Source organism: Candoia aspera, chromosome 5 (genome assembly GCF_035149785.1).
Source record: "Candoia aspera isolate rCanAsp1 chromosome 5, rCanAsp1.hap2, whole genome shotgun sequence".
NCBI lineage: Eukaryota > Metazoa > Chordata > Lepidosauria > Squamata > Boidae > Candoia > Candoia aspera.
In genome coordinates, this window is record NC_086157.1 from 64,160,630 (window position 1) to 64,187,177 (window position 26,548).

The 26,548-nt window shown below is 35.6% G+C and overlaps 1 protein-coding gene across 1 annotated transcript in view; it reads left to right on the forward strand.

Annotated features, from left to right (window-relative positions):
- The window catches only part of GRIK1 (glutamate ionotropic receptor kainate type subunit 1), a 169,391-nt gene that overhangs the window by 117,920 nt on the left and 24,923 nt on the right, over window positions 1-26,548 (forward strand). The window contains exons 7-12 of the mRNA XM_063304710.1: window positions 726-869; window positions 4,804-4,911; window positions 12,817-12,861; window positions 21,828-21,941; window positions 23,571-23,774; window positions 24,836-25,059. Coding sequence (XP_063160780.1) covers window positions 726-869; window positions 4,804-4,911; window positions 12,817-12,861; window positions 21,828-21,941; window positions 23,571-23,774; window positions 24,836-25,059 — 839 coding nt within the window. The remainder of the gene's footprint in view (window positions 1-725; window positions 870-4,803; window positions 4,912-12,816; window positions 12,862-21,827; window positions 21,942-23,570; window positions 23,775-24,835; window positions 25,060-26,548) is intronic.

Genomic DNA, 26,548 nt, shown 5'->3' on the forward strand with positions numbered 1-26,548 from the left:
ATCTATACTGGGCAAGTTCCTCAGGCAGATTATGAAATAGCATATTGTGAACACTTTATAGGAATGCAACAAGAGACACAAACTTGAGACATTAATCCAATCTCCTTTTTTGACAGAGTTATTAGCTTACTATTTTTGGGAAATATAGAAATTGTGTACCTTGACCGTATTATTCAACAGTCACTCATAATATCCTTATTGATTAAATTGTAATGATACCATTAGTAGATGAATTCATACTTGGCTGAATGACCACATCCAGAGAGTTCTCATATATAGCTCCACATCAGCTTGGACAGTAGCACTGAGACAAGTGTCACCAGCCCAGAGCTCTGTATGGCCCCTGTGCTGTTCAAATTTTTTATAAATTGTCTATATGAAGAGGTTAGCCACTGTAGCTCTCATAGTGTAGAACAGTCTGGCCAACAAGTACAATTGTCCCCAACACTTCTAACATTCAGAAAGGCTCTGAAGACAGTTTGGCTAATAGTGCAGTTGTTAGGAAACCTCTGTTTCTTTTATGCTGTTTCTAGTGTTTTCTCTGTTTCTGCTGTCCTGTACACTTCCCAAAGTCCTAGCAATTGGTTTCAAAGTACAAACAAACAAAAAAGTTATCAGATTGGCAGAAAACACAAAATTAGGAGGAATGGCTAACACTTTAGAAGAAAGTGAGATTTCTAAACCATGCTGACCCGCACATGTTTTTTGTCTTTTCCCCAAAACAGACAGAAGCAGCTTTGGTGTACGATGCCGTGTACATGGTAGCGGTGGCGTCCCAGCGTGCCTTCCAAATGACGGTCAGTTCCCTCCAGTGTCACAGGCATAAGCCATGGAGATTTGGACCCCGCTTTATGAATCTGATAAAAGAGGTACATATAGATCATTCCTGGCCTCCAGAAGTATGCTGTCTGTACCTTTACTGAATATGGTTTATCTTTTTCTACATAATGTTCAGTATGTTTTCAGTGTCCCAGTAATTAATAAAATAATATTACACTCAATTTTCCCTCCTTGCCAAAGAAGCATTATGTTAGGATTGCCAAAATTCAGTGTACAATTTGGTATAAAGAAAAGGTGAAATAAGTTTCAAAAGATCAGCAAACCTGAAATAATCTTAGAATTAAGCAAGCAAACTACTGAATTTCAACTTCTTGTAAATTTCTATTTGTTGCAAGCTTGGGAAACTGAAACAATTATTCTTGTTTTCAGAATTGTCTCAAAAATGCATTCTTTGAAATGCAGAGAATGAATGGCTTTGTTTTCAAGCATCATTTTTTCCCCCTGAAAGTTCATTTATTCTCTCTCACAAGGAAGCCAATATTCAGATTTATCTAACATATGTCTATGATACTAGAATTGCTGATAGTGAGTCATACATACATATTACATCATACAGGGAAGCAAGAGTGCATCTCAAGAGTGCATCTTGAGTGATGCACTCAAGAACAATCCATACTGTGTGGCAAGTTTCACACATACTAAATGAACTAGTGAGTGTTGTACCTCATAATATTTAAATACTGCCTCATTTCAACTCTTATTGGAAATTGGGGCAGGATGTATGTACTGTACGTATGTAAGTATGTATGTATGTATGTATGTAGATTTAAAGGCTGGCCAACTCTTGGTGGCTTACATATTAAATGAGTAAAAATAATAAAAAAGAAGAAAACCACATATATCTGGACAAACAAACTACATATACCACAAAAACCACAACTGACAAGGGCTCCACAGCCATCTCACCTAAGACCTGGGAGAACAGAAACGTTTTTTAAAAATCTGTTTGGGGAAATAGTACTAAGGAAACTATGCTCCAAACACTGATATAGATGAGAAGGAAGTTAAATGACATGTTTTCTTCTATATACTAATGATTTGGTTACATCTGAACTAAACACCAAAGAATCAAATAAATTTATTTTTCATTTTCCCAGTGGTTGATCCCTTCTCCTCCCTCCCTCCCTCCCTTCTTCTGTTTTGAGATGGCAGTGCTTTGAGCTAGATTTTATAGACCTATTTAGACAATTGACTGTTATAACAACAGAACTGGATACCTAGAGATAGAATTTAGTTCCTCTTCTGATTGCTTCAGAATCCTTTCATTACCATAGGACTTTTAGGGGGTTGGGTAGTGTGTTTTGTGTAAGTGTGTGTTTGGGTGGATATAAATGCATACTATTTTGCTAAATGGATTTCTTTCTGACCTTAAAAATTTACAGGTCATCACATTAGCACTAAAAATTTTACAGATACTATGAATAAATTATAAAAATACTAAAATAAGGACTGCTAGGACAGTTTTCCCATTTTAAGGATATGGATGCAGTTTGGAAACTTCAGGAAACAGAACAGCACATTTAAATTGTATAGTATGTTGTACTATTGATCTAAAGGTAATCCATTTAATTCTGTTGCAATAAAAAGATTAATTTTAAAGTCCTATTTGGTGTTATATGCATCACAAATAGGCCCATATACTAACCTGGCAAAATTAGACACATCCCTGATAAATCAGATCTGAAATTGAGTGGCAAGATAACTTGGAATGATTACAAACTTTAAATACCACAGACATTTTCACTGGCCTCCTTTGATGCTTTGCATATACTGTGGCAGAGCTTGAAGAAACAATGTGATTGGTCTATGCAGCACAGGCAATATCAAAACAGGGACCCATGTTTTATTATACTGCAGTTTCTATTAAGTCAGCCATACTCATTATTAGCTGGGTTACTCAGGAAAGTCCAACAAAGTTTAGGTAACATCTCTTTTAGGTATGAATGACAAAATAAAGTGAACCTTTTCTACATTTTGAAAATCATCAGCAAGATGATTTTCCTAGCTGAAGATGGTCTGTTTTAATGTTCTATATTTCCAGCCAATGGCCAAAATACATAAAGTACACAACATTAAAAATATAAATTCAGACATAATAGATTTTTCGTGATTAAAATCACCACCATCATCATCTCTGAGTTGGGAAGCAGCATCTCATGAACATTAGTTACAAGTCTTAGAAATATATAGCTACTTAGAAAACATATACATTGTTAGATATAACAAGTATGATTGCAGTACTTTTTACAGATTGTATAATTTAAATGTACTTTAGAGTCCTTGGTGCTTTCTGAGTTTGCTTGTTTGCTTGTTTGCAGATTTCATTATCTGACTAGGTAACATCATCAGGGCTAGTGAGGATGGGGTTTGCTCCCTGTTTATATATAGTAGCTTGCCCTGCCATTGTTGTTGTTGTTGTTGTTATTGATTGTTATTAACAATGAATTACCTTCTTCTGTTTTCCAATGCAATTCTTTCCCTTCAGCAAAGATTTCTCTTCCATCTGCTGATAAGTAGGCGTTTTGTAAAATATGTCTAGTTAAATCTCTCTATTGGTTGTACCAGAGTCAGTGCATATTATTGTATATTATTTTTCAGAATTCATTCCAAAAACTCTATCAGTCAACAAGTTAAACATCTGCCTGCCTGGTTTGTTATTCTGCTTTCTGTGCATGATACTTTGGTGGTGTCTTGATGAGTCATTAAGCCTGGAATGAGACTTGTTTTCTCCCAGTAGTCCCTTTTCTCTGGAAGCACTTAATTGGCATATACATAGGGCTGCCACAGAAAGTGCATCTCTTCTCTCTGCCTAGTCTTAAACGAAACTTTCTTATTCCCTGCTAATTTCTTATCTTTGCATATATTAAACTAATATAAATAGTTTATTACATATTGCAAATTTCCATGTGTACTCATTTTAGAACATTCACTCCAGTTTCAAGACATTCTTGGAGATTATTTACAACATTTATCCAATAAAGATTGCTTCAGGCAGAGTCACTTATTGAGTCACTTCTAGGTGGTGTGATATCCCTAGCCTCTTGGGGATGCAACAAGCAGAATACAGTATAGATTTCCAAATTCTAGAGCTAAAATTTTGGGGAAAATATTAGGTGTATCAATGCAGCTGCATTGCAAAGAATTGCAGAATGAGGAGGGGAAGCTGGGAATGATGTGCCCCCTAGCTTTCCAGTTCCATTCTACAAGTTTCATCAACTTGCTAAAACAACTTTTGAAATAGGGGAATTGGAATTCATATATGTCCGAAGCTCTACTAGATGTGGAGATATTACTGAAACTATTATATGTGTTACTATACTTTACATATTGCATTACATACTGTATGCTGAAAATAGGTAATAGAATGGTTCTGTATTTAGAAAATAGATTTTGAGAACATCTATGAAAGAACAACAACAACAACAATAGAAAAGACATGTATGTGCCTTTTCCTACCTATATGGATTGAATGAATATCATATATGGTTTACATTTATGAAGATTTGGGATCAATATAAAAATCCATGAATATTACAGTTTGAGATCAAAGTAGATATTTAAAATGTATTGATGTTACCATCAATAATATGGGAATGGAAATATTACTGTCCTATTACAAAAAGGTTTACTTTTTGTAATAAATTATGTTAATGATTCTACAAGTTGAATGATACTGGAATAAATCGTAATTCAAAATTCCTTAAAATTCCTTAAAAAATGGCTTTTCATTAATGCAAAATCTGCTTCCTGGCTTCAGTATGTGTATTGTTCAGCATCATTATTACTTAGCTACTGATGAACTATTGAATTAAAGAAAAATATACAATAACTTTAATCAGAGTTTCAAAAGTAATTATACCAAGGAAGAGAAATTGTGAATCTATTTTTGATTGATTTATAAAAGCTGAAGCTAAACATTATACTGCACTTAATCATTTTTCTATCTCCCTGTCTGTTTTCTAGGCCCGCTGGGATGGTTTGACAGGACGAATTACTTTCAACAAAACAAATGGTTTAAGAAAAGATTTTGATTTGGATGTCATCAGCCTTAAGGAAGATGGAATGGAAAAGGTAACCACTTTGGTACCACTGTATTTCTGCTGTGAACCAGATGGTACAGTCAGCAAGACTGTAGATATTTAAAGACAGTTCAGGGAAGGCATAGTGGACTACAGGTGGATATATTGCTATCTATACCATAAGCTGACAGGTCACATTGAATTTAATTATTCAAGGCCTTTCTCCACCACTTCCTTCTCATAGTATCCTATGTCAATTTAATTTTTTTCTCATGTTGAAAAAAAACTGCTAGGAACACATATGACCTTATTAAAAACCTCATCTATATTGGCAACAAAATTAAGAGAATAATATATTAAATGGAGTATCTTAAAATTGAAAGACTGCTATTGTTTTCATCTGCAAAAGATAGGACTTCTGCAAATAGTGATGTTTTTCATATTCCATATGCTAGTATAAACAAGTTTAGACATAAGGACAATGTCTTCTTTTAGTGCTTACCATCATGCCAAGTAGAGACCGAAGCTGTTTTGTTGTTTATTCATTTAGTTGCTTCCAACTCTTCGTGACTTCATGGACCAGCCCACGCCAGAGCTTCCTGTCGGTCGTCAACACCCCCAGCTCCCCCAGGGATGAGTCTGTCACCTCTAGAATATCATTCATCCATCTTGCCCTTGGTCGGCCCCTCTTCCTTTTGCCTTCCACTCTCCCTAGCATCAGCATCTTCCCCAGGGTGTCCTGTCTTCTCATTATGTGGCCAAAGTATTTCAGTTTTGCCTTTAATATCATTCCCTCAAATGAGCAGTCTGGCTTTATTTCCTGGAGGATGGACTGGTTTGATCTTCTTGCAGTCCAAGGCACTCTCAGAATTTTCCTCCAACAGCTGTTTTACATTGAGCTTAAATCCTGCCATCATCATTTACCTCACTTTTTGATATACTGCCTGCAGCTTTATAGACCATAATATTTCTAAGCCGGATAGTTTGGAGAAGGCTCTTTTTCAAATTGTGAAATTTGAAATGGGTATAGTAACATTTCACAGGTTCCTTACTGTGAAGTTTTCACAGTATTGTGTGTGGGCTTAGAACCATCCCATCAATCTCAGTTATTTAAGAAGAGAAGAAAATGTTTTCATTCTGAACAAAAGTAAATTTGATAAGCTTTGTATCCAGCTCTCATAAAAGCATTACCACCCTCTTGAAAGAATCCTGTTTTTCAGTGGCCTAGTGCAATCTTGTCAGCAAACCAAAAAAAATCATTTCTATGTATAGAAAATAACAGTTTTTCAGTTTAGCTTGAACATTGTTTAAAATAATGTTACAGATTTCCAACCTAAACTTGTCTCTTCTAGTTGGTTTGCAATCCCTCTTTTTGTCTGGAAAAACTGATTTGTGTAACTGTGCTGTTGATCTTTCATCTAAACATGTGTTCCATATGAGAATCCATTGTCTTTTTTTTTTCCTCAGATTTTCAAAACTGTTATAGCTATCATGAACAAAATGATAAGAAAATAAAAACAATTTCTTTACTGACCCAAGATCAGGAAATGGCTTTTGTAGTGTTTTGCTAACACAGTGAAATCTATGTCAGGACATTGCTTAATATCTTATTTATTTACTTATTTATTTGTCACCAAAGAGTTCCTTCTAAGTTCTCCACCAGGGTTAGAAGTAGATTTATTTGGGCCCCAAGATAAACTTTTAAGATGGACCCCACTTCCCACCAGATGTCATAAGCGGTAGCTATATTTAAGGAGCAGTGCTGCCTGGGGCCTGACGCTTGCATACACAAGCTGCTTTTGGAGACAATAGGAAGCAATGGTGACACTGTTTCAGGGAGGATGCAGCACTGTCAAGTTCTGTCAGTACAGGCCTGGCCTGCAAGAATTGACAACCACTAAATGGCAGCAGAGTTAAGAGTTTATGTATCTCTTTGCTACTGTTTAGTGGTTCTACCTGCTGCTCTGCCTCACTCACTAGGCCACCGTAAGCAAATGCTGAAGTTATTCTATGCTGCTTGCAGCAGGCTATGACCTGGTTTGTTTTATTCAAAGGTGATCACCTCTATAGTTCTGCCATTGTTCACCATCTTCTCTTTGGAATTATTCACAAGTCTTCCAAAAAAGTAATCATAATAGAAGATAAGTGTTTATGTAGGCTCTTCCATGCAGCACTATCTTGTTTGTGACTGATTTTTTAAAGATGCTCTTTGGTGTAGTGTATTGATTTTCTTGAACCAGTCTTGAACATATTCCCAATGTATTTACAGCCTCTTAATAAAGGCTATTATTTATACTATTTTCCCCAACCAAATTAAGAGAATGTCCAACACAGGACAAAACCACAGTGTGTTGTTCATGTTTTTTAGATGAGCTTGCAAATCCTGATATTGCTCAATCATATGCTCTGCATTATCTTATTTTTCTGCTGTGCAATTCTTTATATTAAGGTCATTGACATAGGTTTCTCCAGAGTGGCTGTCAATTGGCACAAAACATAGAAGTTACTTCTTCATTGATGCAATACTGGAAAATGATGCATAACTGATCTGTGTAAAAAATGCCAGGTGTAGGATCAGTAATAAGAGATAAGTACTTCAGCTTTTTAATTTCCTGAATTATTGTTATACAAATCTTATTCATCTTAGTTCAATCAGTTTAGCACAGAACTGTGAAAAAAATGTGTGAATGTGGACTTTATTTCCATGTTCTGTCATGCACTGCCCAGGAAAAAGTTCCAACTGGACACTAAAATCCAATGGTCTAAGGAACGCCCCATTATGGAGTGATCCCAAACTTGGATTTCATTGTGGAATGGAACTCTTTTTTTTTTTATAAGAAACTTTGTAACAACAAGAATATACTTCAGTATGTATTTCTAATATGTGAGTTCTTGGCATATTTGTTCTATAAAAGCTAGGCCATAACACACTTCAGTTTTTCATACTTCTTCATTTTTTGTTTCATATTTCTTTCCACTTAAAAAAATCTCCTTCTACAAAAGCATATTTTATGTTTGTGAATCAGTGAAAGTTTATAGGCAAAACAGAAAACATTTCCTGTTGATTTAACAGCCATTTCTAACTATGTGTCTCTCTACTTTCTAATATTCATACCAATTCAAACACCACTTTACTTTTGAAAAGGCTCCTCAAACCTATTCAGATTTCCTATCAGTATTCAGAAAATATTTAACTTTCTGCCAACACATACATTTTGCATACTTTTAATAATTTCTGAAGCACACTTAAGAGGACATTTGTCCACATAGGGTAGATGATAGGAAGATTTTCTGCTGGTACATTAGGTTCTTCATTGATTTCAAATTTAGTGGGTCCTGAGCCAGAAGCACATACCTGATATTGAGAGGAGGATGATCCGGGTGGAGATTCAGAGCCTTCTCTTGTGTCTATTGTTATACCTTCTAAGACTGGCAGTGAAAAGAACTGTGTAAGTTCTGGGTGGTTTTTTATTGCCTTTTGGGGCATATATTTGCCTTTGTTTTGGTTACTCCATTTGTGAAGATTTTATGGAGTTACTCCACTGTGAAGATTTTATGGCATGTTAGCTATGCTGACTTTCCTTTTCGTAGTCTTGTTGAAGTGCTGATGTTATTGCAATAGATGATAGATTAGATAGATAGACAGACAGACAGACAGACAGACAGACAGACAGACATATAGATCTTCATCAGCCACAGCAGCAAGACAACTGTAGGAAACTAATAGGTCCTAAAAGTTTAACCAGAACCAGTATTGATAGTGTACTATTTGATGTTTTCAGTAGGCTTATTTATCTGTTTTCATGACAGTGAATTCAAAACATAAGGGAACAATTGCTGGTCAATTTGACATCAGGCAGGAATTTCAAGGGAGGTAGCTCAGTTGCAACAAATACAGAAAATTTTGTTTTGTACCTTAAGACTTTTTAGATTTAGTTTGGTAGGAACTTTCATGCACTCAAGTTTTCATCTAGAATTATGTGTATCAAAACTAATTGGAGTCTGAGCCGACTGTTGAATTATAATCTCTCAGACACTCTAGCTTAGCTTTTTTATATTTGCAGTATAGGGTAGACGTGATAGAAAAGCCAGTTTCAATTTTTGTTGCTGAATTATTGGAACAATTTATTTCATATAGTTTGAGATAGAGAATGGTATAGTTCTCATTGTCATTGCTCAGCTGTAGTAAAGTAAAGGTTCCCGTTTAGTCGTGTCCAACACTCGGGGGAGGGGCTCATCTCCGTTTCATGGCTGAAGAGCCAGCGTTGTCTGAGGACACTTCTGCAGTCATGTGGCCAGCATGGCAGTCACGGAATGCAGTTACCTTCCCACTGAAGTGGTACCTATTTATATACTTGCACTTGCATGCTTTTGAATTGCAAGGTTGGCAACAGCTGGGGCGAATGCGGGAGCTCATTCAGTCACATGGTGCTCGTGTCTCGGACCACCGAACATGCTACTTTCTGGTTGACAAGCCTGGCATCTTAAGCCCTGAGCCACCACACTCCCTTTAACTATAGAAGTAGCCAATTCCATTTCCAAAAATTTAAGTTTGATTGGTGATATATCTGTTTAATGACATGTCTGCCCTGTATCCCAGACAGTGAGATATTTCTGTGATTTTTACTTTGTTGCATAGTTTCTGAGCATCAGCTTTTTGAACTTGGGGTCCTATTTTAAAAAAGATAAACTTTGGCTGAGCCAGTAAGCATTCCTTGCTAGTAAAGGATGGAAAGCTGCTTGAACTGACTTTGAAGCAATTTACCTTTCAAGCAGGCCAAGTAAGGAGAAGCCAACAGACCATACATTAATGAAACTTATAATAAGTAAATAGAATGTGTGGGGGAAAACTCAAAATACAGAAATAATTCCTGAACATGGTGTACTACAACTTGAACAAAAGGCATAAATCTGATTTTTTTAAAAATACTGAATGATTCATTGGATAGGGCCCTTTCCATGTGTGAAGTCTGGGACAGTTTCCCCCTTGCTCCTGCCTTCATGGTTTGTACCAATTGACAGCACTAGCGTGAAGTCATCCAATTATTTACTTGTAACATTCACCTTTACTATCATTCTTGTGTGACTTCTTACAGTTCATGTAACTTTTATTTTTAATGATGACCTAAATACAACAGCTCCTACATAATTAGAAGCTTTATGCATTTGGAAGAAGAAGGACTAGGAACTACATGCTCAAATAAATCTGATACAGGTGATTTCCTAGCCCAATCTAAGAGTTAATTTATTGTGTGTCTTCCTGTAAAACTGCTACAAATATGCTGATCAGCAATTTTGGCCCTTTATTATTTTCTCACTGCCAAGGAATGGATCCACATTATTATAACTTGGTTTATAAAGCTGTGTTAATGCCATTGGTTGAATATTATTTCCACTGTTACTATTCACACTAAATGTTCTTTGAACTGTTGAATGTTGTCATTTTATACCTGAAATATTTCTTTCACTATAGAAAGTAACATTTTTTCACCACATATGAGCTAAACAAAGCAAAACTTGTTTGCATCCGTATTATGTTTATACTAAATCTCTTTTGAAACAAAAAAAATGAAAATATAAATGAACATGTGCCCTTGAATTTAATATAAACCCAGACTGTGCTAGGTAACCTGTAGATTCTTGTAAGCTACCTTAAGCATTGGAATAAACAGAAAGGTGAACTATAAATCAATAATAAATAAAAGAAATAAATGTATTAACAATACATAGCCTATTTACTTATTATCATTTTTAAATGTTAATAAATAAATTGTATTATATGTTTGAGAGGGAATGGATATGCAGTATTTTTTTTACTTGTATTTAAGAGTTTTAGCTATAATAATATACGTATGAGCCAAAAATGGTTTGTTTGTTTATATTTCAAATTTTGTCACTGCCCATCACAAAAGAGGGACTCTGGGCAGTTTCTTCCTATGATAATTTATATTCATAGCTGTTCCAAATGCACAGGTACTGTATAGTGGAGATTCTATATAATTGATATACAGTACCTTTATACATAAGACTTGGTATGGAGTCCAAAAACTATAGAAAGCCAGAGCATATTGTGTAAATAGACAGGGATCCACTATACTTGAAACTAGGAGTTGTCCCTGGTCTTGTGCTGCGCTTCAAAGGTAACAAATCTGAGATCAAGAGCTTGACCTTGGAGGGATATGCAGGATTTTCACAATCTAAACCTAAGATCAGACAAATGTATATAATCTGAATAATAGGTATATTGATCTACATTTGACTCTGGAAACCAGTATCACACAGATGAATTTAGCAGATATAAGTGCTCACATATAAATCCATATTTGATATGGAAGCATCAGGGCTGCTTTATGTTATGTCATAGTATATAAGTTTTTCCTTCTCTGCAAACTATCCTTACTGATATAGTTGCATTGTAAAAGTTATGTTATGAACATGATCTTTCCCCATAAGAAGTTTAATGTACAGGGATCTTGAAGCTTATACAGGCCTATTTCCACACACATTAAAAACAGTTTGGTCTAGTGGTTAAGGTGCTGGGCTAGAAACCAGGACACTGTGAGTTCTAGTCCCACCTTAGGCATGAAAGCCGGCTGGGTGACCTTGGGCCAGTCACTCTTTCTCAGCCCAGGTCACCTCACAGGGTTACTGTTGTGGGGAAAATAGAGGAGGAAGGAGCATTAGGTATGTTCGCCGCCTTGAGTTATCTATAAAAAAAATAATAAAGGTGGGATAAAAATAAAATAAAAAATACACATAGCTTATACTCACGATTTTATACAGTATGGACAAATCTCTGAAGAAGAAAAAGATATACTGTATGTTCGGGACAGGAGACACAAATATTTCATTTTACCAAACTACTTTGGTAAATCACTGCATGCATACCTATGTGACAAGGATGAGAGGGAATAGGTGGCAGAGAACATTCTTAAGTTCTCTAAGCATACATGCTTCACAAGCACTATATCTGCATGAGTGACATCATGCCATCTGTTCATGTTCTTTTTTGCTAAGCTTTTGAATAAGACATACATATATAAGCAAAACTACCAGGCTGTCATAGTTTATCATGATGGACTTCAGAAACCCATAACATTAGATCTGGACTAGGAATTAATAGTGACCATATAGTCCCATTTGAACCCAATTCAGCGTTCTGGATTAAACTTTACTTGTATTCCCACTTCTCTCCCTATCTTGGAAAAGAGGCAGGCAAGGGTAGCATCTTTTGGCAGACATAGTGCCTGTCTGTCTGCAGTGTTCAAATGCTAAATTGCTCACAAAGCCTTATTATGTGGTACACACATATTGGTTGGAATCACATAATCTATAGAAGCTCAATTCAATTCCAAATTCAGTCATATCTGATGTATATTCCTAAGCTTGATTCATCTCCTTATTTAGCTACATTCATTAACAAGCCAACTTTTTTCAATAAAGAAACAACAGTCAATTAATTATATCAAAACTTAGCTCTAGTTTACAACAGAAATCATATAATATTAAAGTGAAAAGAACTGTCCAATCAAGTCATTCCATTACCATATACTGTAACTGTACTGTAGTACCTATTTATACACTACAAGAACAGAACAGAAAAAAAAATGCTCGGATCCAATGCTAACCCCAACCTATCCTAGCCCTAATCCACACTACTAATTATAAGCAAAATGCATTTTGTGAGGTTTTCTGAAAGAAGGGGTCTATAGAAAAATGCCTGTGAGGAAATATGAAAAATTTAAATAAAGTCAAAATGAAGATATTTCCAATTTAGGTAGATGAAAGGTCATTACTACCAATTATTAAATCTAATAATGCCTCAATCCAGAAATAATTAACTAAGTAAATCTTAATGCTATTGGAGAATTTAAATGAAAATACTAAGTATACAAATATAATAGTTTTGCTTTTTATTTTTAATTAAGAACTGTTTTTTTTTCTTTCATAAATAAAGGGTGCTGGTGAAGTTTCTAATCATTTATATAAAGTTTGGAAAAAGGTTTGTATCTAGACAAACTGTGTAACGAACTGTTGCTTCAAGTCTCAAACTAGTCCTTGGGATTTTGACAAATGATATTAAATTGCAGTTTAGAGACAATATAGCTCTATATTAGAATGTGTTTTCCTATGCAAAACAGATTTTTGATAAATTACTGCATCTTCCTGGGGTAGAATTCTAGCTACAGAACACATAGAAAGTCTTGCTACCCAAAAGGCTGGGATGAGTAACTAATAAAGACTATTGCAATTTAGAATGCAGTGCAGTTATCAACTCTGTTTAATCCAAATCATAGACAGGCATCGTATTTTGCCATACTTCCAAAAACCAAAATTAAATTGTGATAGAATCACTGAATTTTTATCAATGGATACTTTTCATTTATATAAAGTTCTTTCTCCTTCAAGGATTTTTAATGATTACTGATAGATTTAATAAAAGGGGTGCTTGCTTTAGCATACATCCCATTGCAGGATTTTAATTTACCATAAATTTGTACCTCTAATGACTGGATCAGATTTATTTAATTTGATTTATAATCCACCCTTTTGTTCTAGTGAGCACTGGAAGCAGCTAAAAATGTTTTGATCAATGCAACACTGTTGAGAAAGTGAATAATGATCAATGGATGGTACTGAATAGTACTTTTGCCTTATTGGAAAGCTAGACAGGGCAGCAGTCTCTCTGCCATATTCCATATTGTTCCAGAGAATGTTCCAAATCTCAGGAATAGCACTGAATTTGAATGCATTGCTCTTGCCAGCCAAAACTAAGTAGCCTGCTCTGTGCAAACCAAAATGCTTTCTGTGAATGCAAAACTGCCACTGATAAAACTCTTTACATAGGGATAAAAGAAGTTTTCTTTTTCCTTAATAGGTGGCAAATATTGATCAATACATGTTTATATACTATTATATACCATACTGCATAGTATAATGATAGAAATATTTTAAGGTATTTTAAAAATTAGCTTTGCCGATTTATAGTTCAATTCTGCTTAATCAACAGTATACTCAGATGATGTGAGTGAAATGCTGACATACAATTATTGCCATTTATTTTTCCTTTGGGTCTAAATATTACATCATAGACATAAAGCTATAATGTAGATGTAAGTTCTTTTTGTTCCAAGAAGCCTTCCAAGAAGGCTTCTATCCATGTAAGAGGCATATTAAAAGCTGTTCACTGGAACAAGTAGTAGTGCATCTATAAGAAAATTCCATGCATATAGAAGGGATATTTCCATGTCATTAAATAGGATTTTCCTGCACTAGCAGAATGCTTGATCACTTCCTGTTTCTTAAATCTCAGAGTGCTTGTATCACACATTTTTGTACCACAAGTATATAAATCAGGAAATGTAGTTCTCTGTATAATGTTCCTGTTGGCTCAATATAATTAGTTTGAGCTGTCTTCCTAATAAAATACCTAATTATCTAATATCGCCCAGAGTCCCCTTTTTGGGAGACTCTGATTGAAATATAAATAAATAAATAAATAAAATAATTAGTAAACTTTTATAACTATGCAGCTAAGTAATACAAAGGAACAAAGGTTTAATTAAAGCTGAATGCAAAGATTCAATTTGGCGAATGATTCAGGTACATTTGAATTCATTCATGAAATGAAATCAGTCTGGTTTTTTGAATCAAAGCATCAAATCAGAATCAGAACCAATCTGCATGATCTTAATATTTTTATTATTTATGATGAGTATCATCCTCAATGTAACAATGAATATATGCGAAGGCAGTTTATTTTAAATTAATTTAGTTTGGTTCTTATTCAGTTCATCTGTTGGGAAGTAGTTCTCACATAATACATTGTGAATTTGTCACTAAACTGCAATAAGCCTGAATTCCCCCTAGTCTAGTGATGTGATGCGTGATGTTGTTATTCCTTCAAACGCACTTCTGATCTTTCATTGCTGTAAAACTGACTAACACTGTCATCCCATTGATGTTAATGTACTGTGGTTCTATATTTTATCCGTACCATTTGTGACTGTGCTGGTCGTTTGTTTTTTTTTACTGGTGTTTTTATAATTTCTCATTGCCCATATTTTCGAACACATTTTAACAATATTTTAAAACACAACATGGTGATTTGTAAAGGCATAGATATCTTTACATGCAGAAGATCATGGTTTTATCACTGCCAGGGTATCACTAGGATTGGACCCAGAAGACCAGCAAATCAGACTACACATGTCTTGAGAGACAGATCAGGAGAGGAAGAGAGAAAAGGTATACTAAAAAATGCATCCTTGGGTAGAAACAGAGGGAAGTCGAAGTAGAGCTTCCAGGATGGAGAGAAGCAGGAAATATTTTGCCCAGCATTCCCAATAACCAGTGGTCCCTACCATGTTGAGTCAGTACATCTCAAGTGGCTGGGAAACATATTCCTTAGATCTGAGATTTCCTGCAAGGATGCTGGTTAGCATCAGAGAAGCTGGATCATTGGTCTGGTTTAGTACAGAGTAGCTTTTTATGTTTATGACTTTACTGCTCAGAGAAAGAGGAAAACCCTTTGATTTATCATTAATAAATGGCCTATTGTTTCAATTACCCCTTTACTGGCCATTTTGGATAGGGCATATGGAACTTGGATTCCATCAACATCTAGCGGTTCTCCTCACCCTGGCTCTTGTATAATGGTATAATGCTCTGGAAATAAAAACTGAAAATATTCACAAGGTATCTTTTCCTTTCAAATAACCCTACATTATGATGTAATAATAATGATTTCTTTCATAAAGGCATATAATAATTATTTAAAACAATAGCAGTGTTATCCTGGATTTGTAGAAGTAGAAAATAAGGATAGTTCTGCTTTGGGTTTGGCCATCAGACTTTAATACTTGAGAAAAGGCAAGCTATAATATTTTACTTGCTTTTGAGAGTCACCTCATGGATGGAGGAATTATGATTCCTGTAAGATCATAACCTGAAAAGACCTCATCAAGGTCAGTACTGAATCCTGAAAAATCTAAAGATACACATATACCGTCTCACACATATGTGTGCACATATCCACATATTTTTATATACATATAATCATCCTTTGGGATATAAGCAGTGTCACACAAAGTACTGAAAAGGAGTAAGAAAAAGAAAGCACAATAAATTAAATGCAAAGACAGATAAATATAGCTTAATCTTGTTTATAACACTATTTACTAATTCACTACATTTCTACATAACTCGTTATCCTTGAGAACCATCTTTGCTTCCACCTTGACCATGCATTCCTTCATGCACTGCTTTTTGTTATTTAAACTTCTCACCTTTCACTTTCTGAGAATCTCATCATCTCTGTCCAACCAGAACGTTCTCAGTCTTCTCCTTTCTTTCAGTTTATTCACATTTTCTTCATATATTCATCACCTTCTCTTTAAATGACCAAACCATCTCATTAACTTATTTTTACATTGGTCACTCATTTTTGTATTTAATTCACATTCATTCATCATCCACTCATTCTTGACCATGGTTCTTGTTTTAACATGTGCATGCTTCAAAACTCACCTATTCCCAGTGCATTCACATTATTTTTCTGTTTCTTGTGACATATCTGACTCTCACTTCCAGAAGCTAGGGAGACAGAAGCACACAATCATACATTTTTATTTTTACTCATTTTGATGCATATTCACTCCTTTCAACAAACTACATGCTACCCATTATTTTCCTAAAAGAATTTTCACATATTAAAATTTCTCTATCTGTTTCCCCGTCATTACTAGACGTTATTCTAAGCCACCTAAATTAATCTACTTGCTCCAGTCTATGTATAACTTGCAGTTCCAATTGAAGTGAATATTTGTAGCTCAGGGTTGAACTGTGGAGTCCTTGGTGCTCTCTGAGCCTGGCTGTTTTCTTGCAGACGTTTCATTGCCAGACTAGGCAACTTCTTCAGTGCAAAGAGGGAGTGGGCCTTGCTCTCAGTTTACATACTGTGGCTTGCCCTGCTTGTGTTGGTAGGGGTGTTGTTCTCTCCCAAGGAGAGAACAACACCCCTACCAACACAAGCAGGGCAAGCCATGGTATATAACTTGCAGTTGTCATTCCAACTTCGGACAAATGCCAAACAAAACTATTCTGATCTTTGATACATTAATTTTCAGATTCATAGCCTTTAATGTGCCATACAATATCTCTAATGTTTATTGCAAACCATCTGGATTCTCTGCCGTCAGTAAGCCATTGTCTGTATTCAAAAATATATACACGTTCAGTTCCTGCCAGGACAGCTCTAACATCACCACAAACATTCCTTATACATTTATCCATAAATACATTAAATAGCCAAGGGAACATCTCTCATTCTTGTCTTTCTCCCTACTCAGTGTTGAACTATTTGCTAAGCATTCAATTTATTCTCATTCATGCTTTCCTTCCATCATATACTACTCTTATGCCATTTAGGAACAAACCTGCAACTCCATTTTCATGAAAAAAAATCCATTATTTAACCCTATTTACTTTATCATATACTTTCTCTAAAAGTATACACACTAAACTTTCTGACTTATTTTTACTTACGTATTACTTATTTATACAATTACCCACCACCTATTGAAGAGAAAAAAATACAGTCTGAACCCACTCTGCCTGGCATAAAGATGCACTACGGTTCCTACATTTTGTTTATTTTTACTTCTCCTCTTCTTTCAATCAGAATTATGCCAAACTTAACCATTTAATCTGTCAAGCTGTTCCAGAGGAAGAGAAATCTGAAATCTGATTCCAATCTTACTTCTGACCTCCCAGCTTCAACCTGGGAACTAGATTACAGGATTGGTAGGCATTGCAGGCTCAGGATGATGCCATTGAATACCAGGTCTGTTTCTAATAAAACCAGCCTTGTTCATAATTAAAATGTGAACAAGAAGGTAGACCTGGTAAGTATTGCTGAGACATAAATATATGGAGAAGGTGGGTCCCCCTCATGGAGATCTGTCCACCCATGCTTCATATTTTGCCTCAGATCTGACTCTGGTGGTATGGCAGAGGTATTCTGGGAGACCTAGCTGTAGCAAAGAGTACTGTTTTGCAGATGACCAGAGGTGAAGCCTTCTTGTGATGCTGAAGGTACTGCTACTATTTCATCCTCCAAGCCACACAGAAGCGTCCTTCACAGAGCTGCTCAATCTCATTACAGGGGTGGTTGTGGAATTGTCCATGCTTTTAGTACTAAACGATTTCGACCTCACTTCCCTGAGACTGAGGTGGCTCAAGAGTTCATGGCCACCATCACAACCAGGGTTTGTCCCAGATTATCACTGGTCTGACTCGCATAGCTGACTATGCTTTAGAACTGGTATTCATCTTGGAGCAGACATGTCATGATATGGTTCTAGCGGAGGGACCTATTAAGATGGTCTACCCCAGATGTCTGATGGTTCCAGAGGTTTCCTGGTGCTGCTTGGGAAGTTTCCCAGAGATGTAGAGGAAATTTCTATTGGGTGCCTTATTTAACTTTGGAACACTGAGACAATGGGGATTCTCAACGAGATTGCCTCTGAACAGTCTCTCCTTGCCTGCAAATCCCATGCAGATAATTGGTTTACTGAGGCGCTCCAATAAATGAAGGAAATGATGCATAGATCTCTCAGCAGCTTTCAATATTGTTGACCACAGTATGCCTGTGAGAGTTGGGAGTTGGAAGCATGATGCTACAGTGTTCTTATTCTATCTGAATAAGATGGATGATGGTAGAGAGAGGTTGGGCTCATAGGCACATTGTTATGAAGAGCCTCAGGGTTTAGTCCTTTATCCTATCTTGTTCAACATGTAAAACACCTGGGGTTATCTATTGGTTCAGAATGAACTATCATTAATGTGCTGTTGACACTCAACTATACATCTTCACCCAGGCCTTTGGGAGTCATGACTCAGAATATAGGGGCTTTCAGGGTTTGGATAGGAAAAAACAGGTACTGGTTCTAGGACTCTACCATATTTGGCTCTTAATGGTATTGTGCTCCCCCAGAAGAGCAGGTTCATAATCTGGGGATCCTCCTGGATTCCTGGCTCTTGCTCCAAAGGTAAGGGGAGAACATGGCCAAGAGGGCTTTTGCACAGCTTCTGCTGGTGTGCCAGTTGCAGCCTTGCCTGGAACAGGATACATTGTAGACAGTCACTCATGTCTTTGTCATTTCTTGATTAGATTATATAATTCACTGTAAATGGGGCTACCCTTGTAAATCATCCAGAAATTTCAGCTGGTCCAGAATGCAGTGCATGTGTGCTTTAGGCTCAGTTGTGGTACTGCTATGTCACACATCTGCTGCACAGGTTGCCAGTATGTTTCCAAGTGTAATTCAAGTTATTGCTACCTTATATGACCTGTAAAGCCTATATGGCTCAGGGCCTGATCTCTTAGAGATCACCTTTCCCCAATAATTCCTGGCCATCCTAGGTAGATGGCTAGGGATACCCTACCAAGGGACCCCTCCTACCAGGAGGTATGGCATGAGGGGGCCCAATGGTGGGCATTTTTTGTAGCAGCTCCCCTCCTTTGGAATAGTTTTCTCTCTGAAGTTCAAACGGCCCCCACCCTCATGGCCTTCCAGAAACAGGTGAAAGACTTGTATATAATGGCACTATTTTCTATAATTCTAGCCTTTATTGTATTTACTATTTTAATTTCCTTTATTCTGACTTTGTTCCTGTTTTTATATGTAAATTCTATGAGCTGCCCAGAGTCTGCTTGTTTATTAGTAGACAGATTAAATAAATAAATAAATAAGTCCATCTATGGTTCTTGCATTCAATCTTGTGACATTTTATTTCATGTGAGGGAACACTAACAGCATACTTCCAGTCATCAAGCACAGATACAATCCTGACACACATGTTGAACAACCACCCCATAAGCAAAAACAGTCCCATATTTTAACATGTCTCTAGTTACATTGTCAACACCTGCAACCTTAATTTTTTTAAACCTTCTTGCAGTATTTATGATTTTCTTTCCAACATTTTGTTTTGGCATAATCATTTATAGCATTCATTTCAATTCCACTCTTTGACATGCCACCATACTAATCTCTAAAATACTTCTTCCAGCATTCCCAAATTGTTTCATCAATTTTCTTCTTAATTCTGTTCACTGTTCTGGAGGGTCCTTGTGTAGCCCTTTCCATCCACTTCCTCAACATTTTTTTAAAAAGTCTACTATAATTGCTTTGCATTTTTTTCTTCCCCTTTAATCCTAATGATTCATTGACCACTATATTTTCTTCTATATATACATTGTATAATATGATTGACTTCTAATTCTGATGTTATTTGACTTGATTTATACTGATCCTTTTTGTTCTTGTGATTAGTCAAGGCAGCCAATATATGCTTTTCCTGCTGAAAACAGTAAATAATAATAATTTAGAAGCTCTACAACGGTCCTATTCTATGTAAGTTCAGCAAAATGTAGATTCAGACTGTGTCTATTTGACAGTCTTAAATATGATTTTCTGGAAGTTTCCTTTGGTTATCACTGGTTATATCACCAAAGACCTCAGTTGTCTAATAGGCATGCAGTATAAACCTATAACCTATAAACATGATTAAGTGGGTGTTCAATTTGTTTAAGGAAGAGATATGTGCAATGTCTAATTTTAGCATTTATAGTTTTGCCTCCCAAAAGTGTTTTCAATAATCTGTTCTGGCTCATGGATGTAGGCGGATCCCTGAGGGATCTACTCTAATGGTTAATCATGAACTGGATAATTATCATTTCATTTTTCATTATAAGTTTCTGAAAACATTTTCATTTTTCTGCTTTCTTTCTTATGCCTTGTTCCAGTTTCTCTTCTAACTCTTAGAACCAGGAATAATTCTGACAGATTAATTGCCTTTTCTTATGTAGTTTCCTATTTGTTAGGTAACAAATTGTCATTCAACTTGTTTATATTTGAGTCAGGTCTTTAAAAATTCCCCCACTCAATAAAGTATGACATCATGGTATTAATTTGCATACCAAATATCAGTCATGGGAAATTAATTATTTTTCCTGAACAAAAAGTCCTCCAATCCTGATATTTGCAATAGCAAATAATTTCAATGAAGCCTCCCCTGCCAATGCAAATAGTGCTTGGGGTGATTTTCCCTTATCTCTAGCCAAGAATAATCACCTCTTCTACTTCCTACAATCCTCATGCTACCTAACCCTTCCCCAAAACTGGTGTTTACATTGCAAAAAGGATCACTGACTAGTAATTGCCAACTATAGTTCCTCTTCTACAATTCCATTAGACTCCATTACAATTCCATTAAATTTAAACATGAAATTATGCAAGGTTGATATTATAAGTATGCCATTCCTGTTTTGTAATTTAAATTCACACAACTAGATAGTTTCATGTTCCACTGAAATCCCAGAGGCCCAAAGCACTTGTAATATTTAATAAACATTAGCCAGGACCCTGAGGTTGGGTCTTTTTTTCACTTTGCTTCAGTTTTCCAATGTCATTGATCATTGGATCATTTTATTGATTCTGTCATATAGAATAGTCAAGCTTTCAGCAGAGAAGCAGAAAAAGTGTAGTGGCTACACCTGTTACAATATTCTTAGTGTGTTTTATGAAAATCAGAAGGTTTTCATTTTCCGTTTTCAAAACATTCATTAAAAAGACAAAAGTGAAATGTAAAATTCAAGAATTCTGATATAATAGTTCTGATAACTAATATGTAACTAACATCACACCCTTACAGTATAATTAATCCCATCTCAGCAATGTATTCCATGTAACTACGGTGTTGATAATTCATCATTCTTTGTAGATCCATAGTTTAAAATATGTCTGGTCCATTCCTTTAGTATCTGTTATGGCAGCTGTTTTAGTCTGCTGCTGTGATGTGACTCATAAAGAAAATTTCCAGGATAGATCCATAGTACGCATTCATTTGACATTTTCCGAACATTACTGGTTGGCAGTCATATATCTAATTTCTTCTATATAGATTGGGGTCTGGAACTCAAACTGTGGCCTTAATATGACTAACAACAATAAAGACCAATCCACCAATATAACAGATTCGCTGGCAAACCGAACACTCATAGTCACCACTATTTTGGTAAGTGCTAGCATATTTTCTGATTATTTTTTTGTCAGTTGTCTTTGCTTTGCTTACATGTAATATTTGCTTTGCTAACAGTCTATCTAATTAACAAAAACCATGTTTTTTATTAAATACAAACTTGTGAACCAGTGCTACAGATACCTCCAGAAAAAAGTACTACCAGCATCACAAGAATTGGGGATGTAAATAGTGTAAGCATAAACCCTTGTAGATGTGACACACACAATTTCACAGCACATATACTCTGAGGTAATCATCTAAATCTGTTCATATGTGAAATGGTTGTATGTTTTATAAACCCTACATTGCTGGAGCATATGTTCGTATTTTTCTTCCTAACTTTATCATATTTACAAATAGTTTTAACCAAGTTCACTTATTTGTTTAAAGCAAATGCATTATAACATAGAAACAGTGTACAAGTCTATGATGAAAGTTGTTCATGTTTTATTTCAAAGCCAAATTTCAGAAAGCAATCTTTAGAAGACAACGAAAAGAAATAGATGAGTTTATATTGTACCTCTGGGAAACAGTGGTGTATACACCACTATCACATAAAACCAAGTTTGACAGTTTGGTGCCCAGGGATATCCCTAGATGGTGGTTGCTATCTCCATTTTAAAAGAACAAAGAATTTTAAAATGGCCACTAACTCACAAGACAGCCAACTCTTGAAAGATTCTCACATAAGCTCTCATCAGACTTTAGCTATGTTAAAAGTTAAATTATTTTATTTATTATGTTGTAATGTTTTAAAAATGTTTTAAAACATTGCATGAAATCACTCAGTGGTATCTAGGTCCTAAATATATATGTATACGTATACGTATACATATACATATACATATACATATACTGTACATATACGTATATCTGACCCCTGATGTCAAATGACGAATCCACCTAAAGCAACATGCTTAGGGTTTCATTCAGCAATTCTTATTTAACTGTTATTTTATTCTTATGGCCAGAGAAACTGAGAGGTTAATATAGGATTTTCCATTTTACTTACCAAATAACATGGATGCACCCTAACTTGAGAGAGTCACCATGTGCTGTTGCATCTTGGGCAGCACTAATACCCTTTCCTCCTCCTCCTCCTCCTCCTCCTGCTTCTCCTCCTGCTCCTTCTCCTCCTCCTCGTGTTGCATGAGAATAGAGCAAATATAATATTTTTTAATCTTAGAAAGCACTAGCTCAGTCTTCCCTATTTACAGTAATTGTATGTTCCATATACAACTAGGCAGGAAACCTTGAGGTGGTTTTGCCTATGGAGATTACTTTTGTCTAATAACTTGGGTCTAAGTTAAGTTACCATACTTTGATCCTAGTAACTGCATGATTTAGTACATCCTAAGATTTTCAGTTGCTTGTTTTTAGTGTATGAACAAATACACCGAACAGTGCATCCTTGCAAACTGGTTTTCTTTCTACTATCTTAATCAGATTTGGCTATGTGATGACCTCAGCAAACAAATCAAGCTAGAGTTACTGTTTTACAGAATTGAATCAGATAAAATGTTGATGTTAAGCTAAGCATATGTACCCTTGAGCATATGACTAAACTTTTTCTATATTTCAAAAATATCTGGTTTCTAAATTGTCTCACATATTTTTATACAGGAAGATCCCTATGTCATGTACAAGAAATCTGACAAACCACTTTACGGTAATGATCGATTTGAAGGTTACTGCTTGGATTTGCTGAAGGAGTTATCAAATATTTTAGGCTTCATCTATGAAGTCAAACTAGTGTCTGATGGGAAATATGGAGCCCAGAATGACAAAGGAGAATGGAATGGGATGGTCAAAGAACTCATAGATCATGTAAGATTGAATCATTATCTTGATCATTCTTTTCAGCTTGCATTGATCACTTACAGAAACATATAAACTACTAGATCCCTATACTGTTTTCCCCCCTATGGATTAAATAGCCATTTGATACAAGACAACATTAGAACAGATTTTTTTTTCCCCAGAAAAAAAAATGTGATCTTAAAAATTTACATGCAACGGAATTCCCTTAATACGAGCCAAGCTATCATGTGATACATAGTAAGGCATGTATTTTAAGAACTCTGAACATTCTGTATCCTTAACTACAGATCTATGGGAAGAAATTGCTGATGGCCACTTCTTGTTCCAATTTTATTCACCTTAGTGGTTTATATTCCTTACTTCTCTAGAGCAGAGATGAACAAAATGTTCATGACAATCTCTATCATCCATTGCTATTGACCATGCTGCTTAGAGTTCAGTTAACTTCTGTGGAGACCAGGCTATATTTATTCACTCCTGGGCATAATTTTTTGTACTAGCCCATTCTTTACAAAGTGAACATGAAGAACTGTAGAATCAACTACCTAAATAAATGGCAGTTTTAATTTGTATTTTTATATGAAAAATTCCCTGGGAAAACATCACTTTTAGAATCTCTCAGAGTTTCACTCTTCCTATTACACGTAATGGATTCTGTATACTCAGTGTTTACCAACAGCACTTCATCATAGCAGCTCAAAAGTCACCTAACAAAAATGAAACATGAAATCATACATAGTAATCATAAAAATACATTATTTACAAAGCATCCTTGTGCTATATGTTTTTGAGTGAATAAAAGGAAGGTAAGTGTGCCTTTGTACAGTGTTTTTCTGGAAGTAAGGTCCATTAATACAATGGAACTTACTGCTGAATAGGCAGTCTAATACAGTAATGTTACATATTTCTGTTTCTTTCTCAATAACCTTTAATAAGAAGAACATTTTTGTTTGAAATTTATCAGTCTATACTTTCTCATGCTTGAGACAGTAAATGATACAATAAAAATACGTTTATTTGTTTCTTCAGTAGAAATGAGCAGATAATTTTCCAATTTGTATTCCCAGAAAGCTGACCTGGCAGTTGCTCCCCTCACTATTACCTACGTCAGAGAAAAAGTAATAGACTTTTCAAAGCCATTCATGACGCTGGGAATCAGTATTTTGTACCGGAAGCCTAATGGCACAAATCCTGGGGTTTTCTCCTTTCTAAACCCTCTTTCTCCTGATATTTGGATGTATGTGCTGCTAGCCTGCCTGGGAGTCAGCTGTGTGCTCTTTGTCATTGCACGGTAAGTTCAAAGGCCCCACTTGTGTAATAGCAAAACACATGCATTCCTCTGAATGTACACCCTTGTAATGTAAATTATTCTTGGTTCAGAAATGACAATCTAGTTACATTCACTGCACTACTACCCTATAATAATGTGATTTACAACGTTGGATACTGTAAAAGAAGGTAATGGAAGACAAAGCATTTAGAAGCCATTGGAGTAGCTGCATTCTATGCCGAAATAAAGAGAAAGAGGACTGCTGGATCAGATAGTAACAGCTAGTCCAGCATTGCTTCCTGCCATGGACAAATTTCCTGCATACAACTAAAAGTTCAGTTGATTTCTTTGTACCATTGCCTGGGTACCATTCTTTGTATCACTGCCTTCTTGGGTAAACACTTTAATTGGTGGTTTTCAAATTACATTCCAAGGAACCCTTAGGCTCTTTCTAATCCAAAGTTTAATATATCCCATGGTATTAAGGCAGATTGTGATCTTCCATAAGTTACCTAGCTGTTTCTTGCCACACATAACAGAAAAGAAAAGGAAAAAACATCATGCCAGCTCAGGTGGAAGATGTTTGTATAATCTCTCTCTGAACAATTTTGGCACTGTCTCGCCCTTATTGCTCCCTACATATCCCATATTTTTTTAACCCAAAAGAGAAGCCACTGGATTTTCGGTGAAGCAATTGGGAGAGTTGGATGGTAAAGTATAATGTATACCATGCAAGTTCAATAATGGGGGCCAAAACTCCTTGAAGGTAGAGTGCCCATTGTTTGCATGACTTTAGATAGAAACAACAAGTGTTTCTATCTAAATTTCCAATATATGTTAGGCAGAGTTCTTATCCTCGTGAACTGTCTGTACTCTGTAGAACATTTACCAGAATCTGCAGCACATACAGTATAAAGGCCCTCCTGACAATGAATTGATATGGAGAGATCCTCAAAGATTAAAAGTTTGAAAGCTACTGAATAAATGTGAATAAATAATTTTAATAGCACTAAAGTGATTTTTAAAAGCACAGGTACTATCAAGTTATTATTTTTTGGCAACTAAACTTCATATTTCATGTAAGGTAATGAAAGAACAGTTGTAACAAAATATCCCAGACTCTTATTCTGCTTAGCTGTATGTGTCAAAAACAAGGCAGGCAATGAATTAATGTCTTGATTTTCATGCAAATCTGATACAAGGCTCTTGAAAATTACCATTTGCAGCAATAAATGCTTTTGAACTATGCTCACTGTACTGTGAATAACAGATTTGAGTATTTGTAGATCAAGAACTTTGACATGAGTAATAACATCTGATCATCACTGCCAGATTTTTTTCTCTGTGTAATGAGGCAAGACTGAAAATGATTCTGTTTTCTCACTACAAGAAAGATGGATAAAAATCAGTTACCTGAAATCTTTCCTAGCAAGGGCTTAATTCCACATTGAAAAAGTCTGAAATGTATCATAATCTCGAAAGGTTGCCGTGATAATTTGCAGAACACTTT